The sequence below is a fragment of the Centruroides sculpturatus genome, unplaced genomic scaffold, assembly GCF_000671375.1.
Source record: "Centruroides sculpturatus isolate CEXI.00-Female unplaced genomic scaffold, Cexi_2.0 scaffold193, whole genome shotgun sequence".
In the NCBI taxonomy this organism is placed as follows: Eukaryota; Metazoa; Arthropoda; class Arachnida; order Scorpiones; family Buthidae; genus Centruroides; species Centruroides sculpturatus.
The window spans coordinates 270,849-287,696 of record NW_019384402.1 but is presented as its reverse complement, the minus strand read 5'-3'; the positions used below and the strand labels follow the sequence as shown (position 1 = coordinate 287,696).

General features: G+C 27.4%; 1 protein-coding gene across 1 annotated transcript in view; it reads right to left on the bottom strand.

The window, feature by feature from the left end:
* LOC111618697 overlaps nucleotides 1-15,877 on the bottom strand; it is a 37,767-nt gene extending 21,890 nt beyond the window's left edge. Inside the window, exons 1-3 of the mRNA XM_023360266.1 lie at nucleotides 15,693-15,877; nucleotides 9,415-9,459; nucleotides 3,601-3,747 (exon numbers count right to left, since the gene is read on the bottom strand). Coding sequence (XP_023216034.1) covers nucleotides 3,601-3,747; nucleotides 9,415-9,459; nucleotides 15,693-15,797 — 297 coding nt within the window. The 5' untranslated portion in view covers nucleotides 15,798-15,877. The remainder of the gene's footprint in view (nucleotides 1-3,600; nucleotides 3,748-9,414; nucleotides 9,460-15,692) is intronic.
* Nucleotides 15,878-16,848: the final 971 nt, after the last annotated feature.

Here is a 16,848-nt window from a genome sequence, read left to right as displayed (position 1 = left end):
ATTTTTTATCTTTGAAATCTTACACTAAAGTAAAAGAGAAACAGATAAATACAGGAATTCTTGCTTAATGTCAGTAATCCATTTCTGAAAATCAGACATTCTATGGGAAACCATTAACGGAGAGTTTAGTTTTCATTATTTTAAATAAGAAAAATTATAATGCATTACAAGATCAACCCAAAACTCTCAACTAATTTTTGAAAATATAATTTAAATAATACAATGCTTTTATACAGAAACTCTCAAATTAATGGAATAATTGGGGAAAATGATTATTGGTGGCAGTCCATTAAATCAAATGTTTTAAAAATCTTAATAAGAAACTTAAAATGTGCATGATGAGTTAATATCATTATGATGTGAAAGTATGAATAAAATATTAATATAATGTGCTATACATTGAGTAATTTATACCCATTGACTCATTGTTCCAACTTTTTAGCATGCTCTATTCATGAATGTAAACACCTTTATAGTTTTTCTAGAAAATAAATTTTTTTGTCTATTAAATCTGAAATCCTTTAAATTGGTTCTGTTTACTGTATATATAAGTTACAAAATTATTATATACAAATATAAAATGCTTAAGACATTGCTTTTGGATCACCAAACAATTAATATAGTTTAATAAAAATACTTTGTAAAAAAGACAATATATTAAAATATCCTTATTTCATCGTCTCTTTATTGTTTGGGATGTAACATTCTTATGGTACAGTCAACCTTTACTTGTATGTTTTTCACAAAATTTTTTATGTAAATTTATCATCAATATCAAGCAATTTTATCAATTAATATAGTCATTAATAAATGGTTTCCTTGTATGTAGCAATATGTACAATCTGCATACTGTACCGCAAACATTACATTTATAATATTACAGAGCAAATAATACAAAGTAATAAAGAGATTTGTTACAAAAATGCAAACAAAAATTTACAATAAAAAATATAAATCCCAACATACTCTTAATATCTTTGATATGTCTGTAATTAGATTGTTAATTATCTAATGTTAGTAACAGCAGAAAGCATGTTTAGGCTTTCTGTTGTACAATGTGTTAGCATGATATGACACTATAATGACTCTTTCAGTACCAGCTATATATGAGATACATATTCCACTTCTTGACAATTGACACTGTTCAAAACGTTTACGTATGATTCTAACACTAACTGATTGCATTTGGAATGTAACTTGAAATTTTTACTGTTTACAGAAATTGGAAAAAAGCACTTGACAGTTTTATTATTTAAATGTCTACTACGACAGATCATATTACTTAGGACTTATTATACTAGTAGACATTTAAATAATAAATTTGTATAATAAGGATGCAAAGGCTTAAGAATAAACGCTTGACAGTTTTCTTTAAATTTACAGAGTAATTATAACTATTTCCTTCTCAAATTACTGGAGTGATCAATTAAAAATAAAAATAAAGCCTTTAATAATCAGTAACAGAACTTTAACAACAAATTTCAAACATTTTTGGCTTTCACCAAGGCTGTCTCAGGTTTTTTTTTAATAAAGCAGAATTCCAAACTGGAATGTTAGAATGATAATGTTCAAAACTACAGAGTAATAAAATTTCTCATCCTATTAATAGGTTATAGTCATAATAAACGAATAATAATAAAAAAGAGGACAAGAAGCATTAATTAACAAGCAAATTCTAAGATTAAGTGAAAAGCAATAAAATCAAATCAATGTTGAAATCAAGTCACCAAATGTATTACAGTGATAATATTTTTAGATAAACTTAAAGCCATATTGATTCATTAAGCATAGCAAAATTCTTAGCAGTTTTGATTGTGTTATCCTGAAGGCAGACAAACTAATAAAGTCAACTATCAGAACCAATACAGAGCATATGGGTCCATCCTTGAATGCATAAAAAAAAGACAAATTCATAGCAAAAGTAATAATGTACTGAATAAAAAATCAGAGATTTAGTGAAAAGAAAGAAGACTGAAGACCTTATCTTTCAAGTACTGGACATTTGTGAAGCATTTGTCAATATAAAGAAACTTTTGAAAATTCAAACTGTTTTTCTTATTATCATAGTATTAGCACGAAGTTCATTCACCAGCCCGCGGTTATATGCATATGATAGAAATCCAAGTCAAAAGAATGGCCTTGCTGTATTATTAAAACATTAAGAAAAACACTACAGAGATATTAATGTCTGTAGTGAGAGATTGGGAATGAATTCGAATTCAATTTAAACAGAAAAATGTTGCTTTGCTAAAAAAACAGTATATTGTATATAACTTATTAATATATTTCTTTTATACTTGTTCAGTTCTTCCTTACTTACTGTAATGTGTTATACAGTAGAACCTCGATTATCCGGACTTATATTATCTGGATTTTCGATTATCTGGATTGTTCAAAATAAACAAAAATTTTATGAATTTGCTGATTTGCACTTGGCGAATTATGATACTGTTCATGTATGTGATGGAATGCATAACTTTTTTTGTTTCAACAACGTCTCACCCAGCACAGTGGTCATAAACTCTTAAATATATTTTGCGTCATAATAAAAATATAACTTGACATACGTATTTATAAATAATTTATATTCAAATTACATCATTTCTATGACCAAGGGCGGCGTAAGGCATGGACGACGTGGGCCACCGCCTATGCCTCGCGGTCCGAAGGGCCTCGCGCCTCGAAGGTTTATGCATTACTTAAAAGCCGCGAACGCGACGAAAAAATTTTACTCGTCATAAAACGATAAATAGTTTGTCAAATTTTTATTCATAAAAATGCAGTTTCAACTGCTTTTTATTTTATAAAATCCGTCTTCTTGCGCCACCAGAGGGCCTTTTAAACAATAGATAGTCTGTTAGCGTTGGTCAATAGAAGTCCAAATTCGATACGAATGTTTGTTTCTTGAAAATTTGATCACGATTTAAATACAGTATTTATTTTTAATATTACCGATATGTCATCAAAAATAAAATGTGTTGTATTATCATTAAAAAACAAATTAAAGTATTTGTTTCGATTATCCGAATTTTTCCTTATCCGGACTACCTTCATCCCCAATTAGTCCGGATAATTGAGGTTCTACTGTATATCTATATTGCAAAAGTTAATAAATTTATGTTAAGAAAAAATAATTCTTTTTAATACCCCACTCTTTTAAAAATCTTATAGAAAAACTTGAATCTCCCTCCAAGTAATTCCATTAAAATCCAGAAGATACAAATGTTTATAAATGAAGAGTAGGTGAATCCTAACATGAAAATTAGAGTAATACTTTAATATGCTTTACTGACAGATCATTAAATACAGTTTTAAATTTAGTATAAATGATTTAAATTCTACTGTACAATTAAGTTAGATTATATTTTCTTAAAATATAATCATAATAATGAAAAACAGTTTGCATATTAATATGTTCTGAATATAAAATATAACTGAAATTAAATTTCTGACAAGTTTTTATATTGAAATTTTAGTGAATAAAATAGTTGTTAAAAATTATTGAGAAGTACTTTTAGTACTTTGTAGCTTTTTGAGTTTAAAAAATTAAAATCTAGATTATATAAATAATATTTAAAATTGGTATTTCAAAATACTTACTGTGGCAGAAGAATGTACAACAACAGAACTACCATATATAATTGGATAAATGCCTAAAATGTCAAAAGGAAGAATCTGACTCCAACAACGAGCTCCAAAATGATTGAGTAACAATGTCCATCCTTTATTGCTTCCAACAGGGCAAACCTATAAACAAATATTATATATTACCTTTAGATATTTTATTCATACAATAAATTCGTAATTTTATTTTATTTTACAATTTCAGATTATTCCTAATTGTTTATATTGTATAATAAAGTAATATAATTCTGTGAATTTATTAAGACACAATCTATGTTGGTAGGTTTTATCAACAATGTTATTCATTTAATGTTCAAAAGATTAAAAAATACATCACAACTGTTAACTACTATATTAGAAACATAAACTGGAATTCTTGAATAGTCAGCAAAACTGAATGTGAAGTGTCAAACTTTTTGACAAGAAAGAATGCTTGTTTGTTTATATTGGATTGTATAAAATTTTGATCAAGCTATTAAGATAATATAAGTATTAATTATATATTTAAGCAGTAAGAAAAATATTAAAAGGCAATTGATATTAATTGAAAATAGTTTCAACAACAAATGTTTTAATAATGGTAAATTAATTATCTTTAAAATAAATAGGTCTTAGGAAAGTAAGATTAAACAATCATTTGTTTATGGTATGAAACTTGATAGGTCTAAATCTTTGCCTGTAATTTGACAGTAGATTTATTCATGAGAGCAACATAAAATCTAGTCAAACATTATCTTGCAGTCTCTATATTTCTTCATAAGAATTGTATTGCCAACAGTTATAAAGAACAGATAAAAGATTATTAGTCTAAAATCCAAAAGCTCTCCAAACTTTTCAAAAATTCTTAAAAAATCTCAGTTAGAAAAATGCATGGGATTTAAATAAAAGAATTCAATAATAAGCAATCAAGAACTGTCACCTTTTATACATGATGTAATTATTTTTGACTGTTATAATATTTATTTTCTACTAATTTACAGTATTGTTTGCCATAAATTTAACCAAAATTAAGATTATTGTATTTTAAATGAAAAAATTATCATTGATTAACATTCATTGATTACAGTGCTTCATTTTTTTTTAGTCTACATATCCATAATAAAGATATAACTAGACACTATCAATATAAAATGGCACTACTAGCTGCAACACTTTTTCAATAGGTAACTGCGGTGGTTCGACATATTCCAGTTCAGACTTTAATCTCACCGCATGCTCCGAACATTCTTTCCATGGTCAATGTAATTGTAACCCTTGTATATATTTCTGTAAACGGAACTAGTAACATCGACCTTTGGACTCCTTCACTGTCCAGTATCATTCCTCTGGCACGATGATGACAATACTACTCATGGACATAATTAGTGACCAACTCAACTGATCTCAAGAGGCATACCTCTTGTGGCTCACCTCTACTGCTCAGTAGTCTCTTCATAACAAAATTTCAGTCTATACATTTCCAAAAAAAGTTTTAAATTTTGGAAAATTTTTATAATCTTTCATAATATTCTTCATAAAACTGTTGACAGATTGCCAAGATGTTTTTTGTCCAATAGATTTATTAAGATATTTTAATTAGAATTTTTACTATATAAATTTCATACAATAAGATAAGCAGAAAAAATAATTTTCATCAAAATTTATAAAAGTGCTAAGAAACATTTTCATATGTGAAAAACTCCTATTTATATACAAAATTAAAATTTAATATGCCATAAATAGAAAAGAACTAACTGAATAACAGTTGAACAAAATAAATCATTATATGATATATTTTTCTTTAATTTAAAATACTAATAATACATCTATACATCTATCATGCTGTTCAGAAAACTTTCAATATTTAGTATGAGTATAATTCCTTTTTAGTAATTTTAAAATTAGTAATTCAATATTTAGTAAGTAACAATTCCTTTTTTATAGCTGATATTAAAATTTTCAATTTTAACTTCATTATTTAAAGCTTAAAGCTAAGAAAATATACCTTGAAATTGTAGTGTAGTAGTGTATTTCATGTTTTATTTTTCAATGCTGAAGATGTTATTCAGGCTTTTATTATTTTTTCAGGTAATCTATATGATATGCTTTTTTATTTACTATACAGGGTGGGAAAGGAAGTCACTTAACACCCCTGCTAAAGAATATAGAATGTACTCAAAGTTAAATCGCTCGTGTCAAAAACACATTAGACCAGTGTTTCCCAACCTTTTTTGTGCTATGTTCCACCTAAGCCTTTCTAAACTTCTTATGCCCCCCAACATATATAGCGGCTATACAGTTAACTTAAACTCTGGACGAGTCCATTTTCAAATTGCTCTCCTTAAGAATCCAATTGCCCCCTGTGGGGCATGGGCCCCACTTTGGGAAACACTGCATTAGACCAAGGGAGAAACAGAGTGATGTGTGTTACATGCATGGCCGCCATATTGAATACAACTCCAAAACTGTAATAGGAAGAAAGTCGTGTGACATCATGGTTGCTCTTACTGTCAACAAAATGGATCAGGGAACCAAAAATTATAAATGAAACTGAAGGGAAGAGAAATTGAGAAGAAATGATAACTAACAGGGAGGACAGAGGATGGAAACCCATTAGAATCAGGAGGACAGATCCCTGACCAAGTATCGAACACCAGAGAGAGAAGTTCCAAATCATCCAGGAGCTCTGTCCACAGCCCTGACCAGGAATGTGCTATGCACAACAACTGCACACTGCTCTCCAATTCTGCATGGACTGAGACTGCCAACTGGGATTGATGATTAATCCCAACAATAACCCTTTGCCCTGATAGAGAATGGAGATAACTAGATATTACCCCTCTAAATTCTCCCTCTCCATCTGTTTTAATTTTTCAATCAATCATTATATTTATATATAATGATTGATTGTATATCATTTTGCATTTATCCATTTATTTGTATTTACCCATGTAATATGAATTTTTATACATTTATCAATTTTTATACTTATTGGTGAAGTATCTTAAATAAAATAATGTTGTAGTAAAAACAACTCTCTAAATAACTGTAATGAAAACCAAACATGTGAGAAGAAATGGTATCTTGTCATGTGAAGAAATACAATCAGTTAGAACATGCTAGTTAAAATTTTGCACATTCCATTTGGCAACATTTTAAAAATGCCAGGGAGCCCTGTGAGGTTCCAGACAGAGTCCAAACCTCCTGTTAAATGTGCTAAAAATGTATTTTTAGCACATTTAACAGTAACAGTAATAAAAATGTAAACAATGTAAGTCCAAAGTGTGACTCGTTAGTATCTAAATCAATGTTAAACTGGAGAGTTTAAACTTTAACTTTGATGCTCATATAAAAATAACAGAATTTAATTGAATCAGGAAAACTGAACAGTCTAACAAAAGAAAAACATCATGTATTTTAATTGAAATTCCTAGATGTTAGAACAAACTATAACAATCTAAAATATGAGTGCAAGTTTTGAAGTTCCATCAAAATCTCCTGGTCAGAGTTGAGATATGAAGTCGAGTTGAATACCAAAGATTGACTTTTCTCATGACCTGATCAGATTTTATTTCCACTCATTTATCTTGTCTTTAGTCAAACTGACTCTCCCTTTCCCCAGGTATAACCCAATCAGTTTAGAACACAGCAGAGGTCGATTGTCAATGTTTAACATGACACTGCAATTTGATCCCAACCAGAGATGGTTGATCGTAGGACTTATGTTGTTTATCTATTTGCATTGCATTTATTTTATAAAGTTTTTTTTGTTCTGTCTTGCCCTTAATTCTTTTTTTTCTATAATAAAACATTTCTAAATATGTCTGGCAAGATACTAATCCAAACACTTGATATAATTAATCAGGCTATTATTATGCTTTAATTAATCATTAGAAACTAAGTAATTTGGCATTAGAGATAGACGTTAGGTGCCATCTCTTCCTAAATTAACAATTATAATAATTTAATAATTTATAACATTCTGGAAGAAAAGCACTACACTGGAGCAGGACTTGAACCTAAAACTCCACTTACTATGTGGTGCACTTGCTAGTTACGCCATTCAGATACAAAGCAAGTCTTTTGATAATAGCCCTATTAATTATGGCTAGAGTTTGGATTAGTATCAATACATTGGGCATTGTAATCTTGATATATGTCTAGCAAGGGTTTGGCCCTTGTCTGGAGCCTCACGACATGATACCGCTATAAATGATGTTTTTTCTTCTGTTTCAACAATGCTGCCTATTTTAATCTACATTTCATACTGAATGAGGGCTTGATTGCTAAGAGAAAATAGTAATAAAAACTAACCTACAAGTAATACTGAAAATAGGAAAGAAATAAAAACTAGAAATATAAAAGTAACAAATAACTGAAAAAGTAATCCACTTGCAACCCTGGTTACAGGTTCTTCTTAAATAATGTGGAAACTCAATTAATCAAGACTCAGATGATTAGTTTTTACTGTATGTTTTAGAAAACCAGTTGGGAAGTTTTGGGTTTGGCATTATAACACATTATAACCAGGACTGTGAGTCTGAGTCACAAGCAAGTTTCTTGCTAGAGAAGTTAAGAGTTCGTAAAAATGGACTGACTACAACTCCTGTTTTTTTATTATGTACTTTATATTAAGATCCTAACAGGAGCATTAGCCTCCTATTCTAGGAGTCTCCTGTAATGCAAGATCTTATTATGATAATTCCCTCCTCCAGGAAGAATCATCATACTACTATTTTCAGATTTCCCTACTACTTTCTATGCATATCATTATTGTTGATTTTCTTTTCAGAAATTACAATCAAATACATTCTGTGTAAGCTAATTCTAAATTTTTATTGTCAAAGATTCATACAAAACAGCTAAAAAACTCGGGTTAAATAAGTGTTTTTAAATACTTTACTACACTGTATATGAAAAACATTATCCATCTGTAGTGTAGTAAAGTATTCTGAAGATGAGTATGATAGTGTTGTTAATAAAAACTCTGGAAAAAAGATGAGTATTTTCAGTTTTGATAGTAATGCCTATAATTCACTTAAAAATGCTTAAAAAGTAGCCTGATGATTTGCTTGATAATGATAAAATGCTATTCTGGGTTATTATAATTAAAGTATATTTTAAATAATCATTTTAAGTTGAACTTTCTAAGATTCTATGAGTCTAAGTCGAGGGCATTTTCTACTGACTCAAAATCTCTGATTATAATTTTTCTTATTTAAAATAATGAGAAATAAGTTTCCAATTAATGTTTTTTCACAAAATGTCTGATTTTCAGAAACAGATTGTAGTTAAGAGAAAATGGCTTCATTCAGCAGACTCAACAGTTCTGGAGCTGTTGAATTTTTTTCTGCTGAATGCCCTTTACAGTAGCATTCTTTCAAAACATGTTTGGTGTTTTGACGTCACATTTGGTAGCGTCTTTCATTTATGCTACCTATCGCTACCCAAAACTGACCAATAAGGCTTTTTGTTCCAATGCATACGTCACTCATCGTTCTACAGATCCTGGTTGCTATGTAATAGCAACTGATTTGTTCAGTTACAATTGTTAAGTCTGCTGAATGCAGCCATTGAAAGAGGGATGCCTGAACAAATTTATTACACAATCTAATTGTTAGTTTGTATGATAACATTTTACTGAATAGAAAGCATCAGTCAAAAATAATTTTAAAGTTAATTTTATGTTTTTCTTACATTAAAAAACAAAAATCAACATTTTTGTATTTCTTAAATGAATTTTTCTTTTTCAATTTTAAAATTAACTAAATATATTTAGAAGTACAAATATACAAATTAAATTGTGCTTACCTCTCTAATAGCTTCAATAAGTTTTATTACAACTACTGAAGATGTCTGAAAAATGTTATATTAATATTGAATACAACTCCAAAACTGTAATAGGAAGAAAGTCGTGTGACATCATGGTTGCTCTTACTGTCAACAAAATGGATCAGGGAACCAAAAATTATANAAACAAGGAAATTGTAGTCATTTTATATTATTTAATTTAAAATATTTAATAAATTTATTTGTAAAACTATAAAATAAAATATCCAATTTTAATAATAAAAATTTTATTTTTATACTAATAATTACCATGTCTAATTTCAATAATAATATATTGGAAAATATTGTTTTAATTTCTAATTAATATTAAATTTACTAAAATTATAATTTTAGATTGGCCACCATAGATTAAAATGCAAAAATCTATATTGATATTCTGTAGACTGAACATTGATTTGTTTATCTTTACTATTAACCCAAATATAAAATAATAACAGTAGGGATCATAAGCTATGGTCCCTATTTCTTAAAAGTAAATTTCATAAACACAGAGTAATTAATGAAATATTAAATGATTTCAAATATTTATTGTCATTGTATCGAGTTTGTTTAAATTGTACAATGCAAGGAACTACTTGTACAGTTTGTGATAACAGCCGTCAATCTTTTAGTATTTTTAAAAAACCTTTCTAAAAGCAGAATGGATGGTTCTGATGATAAAACATGTAAGTTAAAATATGAATTAAGTTCATACAAATTCATTACACTTGCTTCTTTGCAATTCATACAAGAGTCTGATTTATATTTGAAAAATACTAGTTTTATGGATTCATTGATCTAGAAGTAAAATCAAACTCCTCTTCTAATATAATTTACCAAGTATACCACAGTAGTAAATGACTTAACCTTCAAATAAAAATCTATCATCTACTGAGGCACAGACTTTACTCGCATGTTAAGCAAATCTATAGTGTTACTTCTCTAATATTTTAACTCAGTAATAACAATTGTTTCAAGAACTATAAATACATTGAATGTTATGAAAAGAAAAGTGATTAATTTGTAATAATGCTGAAAAATCATTGTGTAAAAATTAAATTTTTGAAAAACAATGACTATATTATTTTGTAATAATTTGAAATAAAATTTAAAATTCATTTGAACATTACATAATTGAATTTTATTATTCTTCTAATTGCAACAAGATTAATTAGTATAGCAATTCATTCTATGGAAACAAATCCATACTTTATCATATATTACATATTTAAAACTGATTACTGGTATATCTGATAAAAGAACCAAAACTTAATTTAATAATAATAATAATAAGTTAGAAAATCTCTAGAAAGATAAAAAAAATAAATCAAGAAAATCTTATATTATCAATAATTTGTATTCAAGTTAATTATAGAAGAGTTAAGGTTTTGGTTTTTCTATTATAGGCCTGATTATGGATCAATTTCTCTTAAAAGTAGGTCAAAATCTTTAATTTTCCATATTTTATTAATAAGTAAATTGTATTTTAAAAACTTTCTCATAAATAAATGATAAATGAAATGTAAATACAGTATAAATTTAGAACTATAATGACTAATCAAATATGAAAATAAAATAGATACTAATAGAGAAGCTGACAACTGACATCGGAAGCAAATCATGCATATATTAAGAAATAAAGTTGCAATAAAACTGAGATTGCAGTTGGTAAATTTTTAATTAACTTTATTGTTCCACAATCTAATTTATTGAAGGATAATATAGTTATAATCTATAGTTTGGATTTCTAATTATAATACTTCCCTCTTTTAGTTATATATATTTGAAGCAAGATCTGAAAAAAAAGTAAAAATAAATAAAAGTTATTGTAAAGGCTGAAATGTTACAACTGCTGTCATAAATTACATAAGCAGTTCATTGAATTCTACAATATAAACAAGCTGATTCAATACAATATTGATATTTCAAGTATTTTGATATTTTATGAATTATTTTGCATTTTTTAAAATTTATTTTTAATTAATTTCTCAAAACAGTATAAATATTCAGTAAGATAGAGTAGCATTGTTAGTAAGTTGTTAATAAAATCAAACTGAGAAAATAAAAAAACAAATTTATTAGATAATGTTTCAATTATAATCATTTACTAATACATAAAAACAACATTTTTATTTAAATATTTTTATATACTGTACTGTACATATTATATTAATGTGACCAGATGTCCTAAATTAGGTGGGACAGTTCTGTTTTTAATACACTGTCCAGATTGTCAAACTGTCCTTATTTTTAAACTGTTTGAAAAATGTCCTGTTTTTGGACTGTTTTATGATTGTATTCAAAAATAGCTAATATTCATTGCATAAATTGTAAATCAAAGATGAATCATATTCAAGTTACATCATAAAAATTTTAGTATCTAGCTCATAAAAACAGTATCCCAAATGGATTGGATTGATAGCATAAGGCAATGCAATACTTGAGCAATGAGCCAGGGAGGGATAATTTCCAGGTGGACTTTTATGGGAAACTGACTGTTATTTACTTTTTATATACTTGAAGAAAACCCAGAAAACTCCAAGTCTATTAGTGAGATGCAAAGTCACGACAAACCAGAATTACCAATGTTTAGCAATTTTATTCACTTAGTCATTGGTGGCTGCCCAATTGATTACTTAGTATGTATAGCAACTCTGTCTATCACAGAACAGTGAATATATATTATGTGCTGGTAGCATGGTCTGGTGAATCAGTTATAAAAGGGAGTTAATGGTTTTTGCTATTTATCTAAGTTAAAAATTCAGCAATGAGTTGCTCAACTTTCTTGGCAACATTTAAAACTGCATGTGTGGCATCATCTGTTATGATATTTTATTATTAAAAACTTTTTATATTTTTAATTATTATAAAATGGTAAAAAGCTTAATTTTCAGGGCAGGGATGGATTTTATAAAACATTGTAAATGCTAATAATGAGTAAAATCATCATTAAGTCTACCCTACTGGAGATACACATGACCCTCTATATCTCCCCATCCCCTCGACCTTTACTCACCAAAATTTAATAGCATCAATCCCCTAATAAACAAACCTCCCTGAAAAATTTCAGAAATTTTTGACAAAAAGTATAGGAGTTATTAAGCTTCAAAGAGAGTGAACAAAATTGTGCCATACCCACACACACACTAACATTCATACACACAGAACCCTCCAATTTTTTTGCATTTCTTGTTGTTTTAAGGTCCTTAGTCCAAAAATGTAAAACTCTTGGGGTCATTTTTTGACCAATTGCCATACTTTCCCTCTGTTACATTTAACAGGTGAAACAGTAAAAATAGCAGTTAAAATACACAAAGATACACTCAGAGCAGTAATAATAGACAAAACTATTAGTTCTTCTTTACTATTGTTGTATATTATTATTTTGTAAACAAGAGTATATGGTAAGTAAAATGTTTGATTTTAACATCTATTATCAATGATGTAAGAAAGCCAGAAAACTGAGGATCATGAACCATGATCTTCAGTTTTCTAGCTTTCTATCATTTCATTTCATCATTAGGTTGTGTGAAATCAGACAAGTCACACGACTTGTCTGATGTCACACTGATGTACCCAGCCTAATGTTATGCTTCTTACATTTCAGGATCTGATCACTTTATATTATACAAATTTACATAACTTAGAATATATCTATCAATGTATTATTTATGTTTATTAAGATAATAGTAATATAATAGAGTATAATACTCTATTATATTAATACTAAATTATGTTACAGAATATTATTAATAATTGTATTAAGACTAAAAGCTTAATATTATGATTTTTCAAGTATTATTGATTAAAAGAATTTAATTTTAAAAAATTATTATTTGGATAAATTTAGAACATTCAATTATTAAATCCTTAATGCATATGTAATTAATGAGATATTTTCCTTGAATTGAAAATTATCTATTAAACTGCTTTATCTTTTTCCAATAAAAGGGCTGTTCTTTGTTATCTATGTAATATGCAAATAGTAATAAAATATTAATGCATATATTACATTTATAAGCATTTATTTTTCAGAAATTCCTTGCTTTTTGAAATATTCATGTATAAATGTTTAATTCTAAAGTGCTTCTATGTGAATTCAACTTAATGTCATTGTAATGCATAAATTATGAAATAAAAAAAAATTCATAAATTAACAAATAATTGTTGAAAAATAACAAAAGATAAATTGTTTATTCAAAAAAGAACAATTAACTAGTATGTTTTAATATTAGAAAGACATTATAATCATCCTTAGTTTAATTTAATATTATAAAAACTTATCCAAATAAAATAATAGTAGGTTTCATTTTAAATCACATCATCATGACATTCAATATAAAAATAATAAAGACTGAGTCAAATTATTTGAAACATCCTCACATTTATTATTATAATTCATTATATTAAAAACATAATATAATATATATACACTGGTAATTATATTTTACTATTGTTATTAGTCTAGATAGGATTTACAAATAAAGTTATGAAAAAAGCCTTTTTGGGGGCCAGCACTGGCTTTATAGTTGGAAAAAGTGATATTAAATTAAATTTATCTATTTATTAGGCTCTGAGACAAACACTACATTTTTTCTCACATAGAAACATAAATAGAAATATAACTTGTTTATGCTATACATACATACACGCTTTGTGGTTATGGTTTACCTGTTAAGCTTCTTTGATTTACAGCAGAGAAAAGTGGATGGGCCAAGGTCTACTCAGCTCCTGAAAATGCATTCTTACCATTTTCTGCCTTAATTCAAATTTTATTATAACAGGGAAATTAATTATAGTTTAACTTTACTTAAAAGATCCTTTCTAAATATGTTTCTCATAAATTTGATATGCTGGCACTTTTTCACATATATCAACATTATAGATTTACAAATGAAAACCAATTTTTTAATAATAAAATTAAATGCTTATTAATAAAGTAATTAAAAATTATTAATTATAGTATTGATATTAATTATAATATACTGTATATTATTAATCATAGTTTATATTTTGAATAGTTTAATCAGTCATAGTTGAAAACCATGTTTTTGAATTATATAATTGATAATTTTTCTCACAAATTATAATTTTGTATTTAATGATTGCGATATATTCGACGACACACTTCACCATTTGACACAAAGTATTATATCTATTCTGTGTCAAAGTATTATACATCAGTTTGTCCAATATCATAAATAATTTATATATACAACAGTTTATGATACATCTATCTTCAAAGGAAGTTATTAAAGGAATTTCCTTTAAAACATAAATATATTCAGAAGGAAATTCTTTATATAATGACTAATAAACACAATTTAATAAACTATGCATTCTAAGTTCATTAAAGATTTTACCATAAATCACTAAGATTCATTTTGCTCTTTGTTTACTTTATTTATTTGTTTTCTGAATCACTGTTCATTTCTATAATTCATTTTTTAATAGTTTTTTAGACTTGCTAATTATCTTAATTAATTTATATACCTTTACGTAATTGTATTTTAAAAACTTTCTCATAAATAAATGATAAATGAAATGTAAATACAGTATAAATTTAGAACTATAATGACTAATCAAATATGAAAATAAAATAGATACTAATAGAGAAGCTGACAACTGACATCGGAAGCAAATCATGCATATATTAAGAAATAAAGTTGCAATAAAACTGAGATTGCAGTTGGTAAATTTTTAATTAACTTTATTGTTCCACAATCTAATTTATTGAAGGATAATATAGTTATAATCTATAGTTTGGATTTCTAATTATAATACTTCCCTCTTTTAGTTATATATATTTGAAGCAAGATCTGAAAAAAAAGTAAAAATAAATAAAAGTTATTGTAAAGGCTGAAATGTTACAACTGCTGTCATAAATTACATAAGCAGTTCATTGAATTCTACAATGTAAACAAGCTGATTCAATACAATATTGATATTTCAAGTATTTTGATATTTTATGAATTATTTTGCATTTTTTAAAATTTNTTATTATTTACAAATCTAATAAATTAACATAATAAATTAAATAATATAACAAAGAGAAAAAGTAAATTGAAGGTAAAGTAATAATTACAGAATTTTTTTTAATCATTTTCCTTAAAATCTCGTACAATAATAATTATTACACGAACTTTAAAGAAAAATATAAAAATAGTCCACGCAATTATTAATTAATATCTAATTATCTTCATACATACATATTTAACGATTCATATTTATTGATCACTTTTATAATTCAAATGTCTTACCTCGTCGAGAAATACGGGCAATTCGCGAAAAGTAAAATATACGAAAGCGAGAGCGCATAGCGTAATTATGACAATAAAGAACGCAATGCCAAATAAAACCTCCATAACACTAATTATTGTATCTGTAAAACTTTAAAATCCATTAGATAATAATCCCACGTGAAACTTCACAATCAGCTGATAAACTTTTGGTCTAAAGCGCCACCTCAGTTTTTACGTTGTTCCGAATTTTAAAAAATAAACAAATAAAATTAAATTCAAAATATTAAATATTTTAGTTGAATTATTTTAAAATAGAAGTACTTTATTATTAATATATTAATAAATTATAATTTCGTAAATTCTGTAATAATTACTAAAACAACATATTTTTGTAGCCTTCCGGCCCTTTGACGGCCGGATGGCCGAGAAGTCAAAGTGGTACCCTACCGCTTTGGGGGACCCGGGATCGAATCCGGACGGGTGGTCTGTTCGGCCCTCACCACCCGTCACCCCACTGTGGACCTGTACGGGCCTCTTAAAAGAGGTCCCCAGTGCCCAGAGGGAGGAAAGAGATTTAAAAAAAAAGAAAAAGTCTTTCGGCCCTGTGAGCACTAAAAAGAAGGCCTTTTACAGGCTTATACATTTATATAAATTACTATTAAAAATTTCATTTATTGAAAAATTTAATGATAACCTAACGCGGAATATATAGTTACACTACAATCAGTTTGATGATGCAAATGAGAACTGCACTTCCATCAAAAGAATCAAAGTTTGTGGCAAGCTCGCCTTTAAAATGAAGTACGTGAAGCAGAAGGAGCTAAAGAAAGGGAAAAAAAAGGATATTCATGTTATGATAGCCGCGTATGATTTCAAGTACTACTAGCTAACCACTAATTTTAAATATTTATCTATTTAACCCACGATAGATGGCGCGCGTTTATACGAGTGTATCAAGACAGTGTGTTCGATCGATTTCAAATTGTGAAGACCATTTCCCCCTATTTCAAAAAATATCTCTATATATGCATTTGTGAACTGTTATTTACGATATTTGTAATAATTTTTGTTTAATCACTTTATTTTAACTTTTTTTGCTAATTATGTATTCGCTCGAACTTTGTTAAAACCTTAACTGTATCCCGAACAACAACCGAAGTCGTAGGAGGAAATT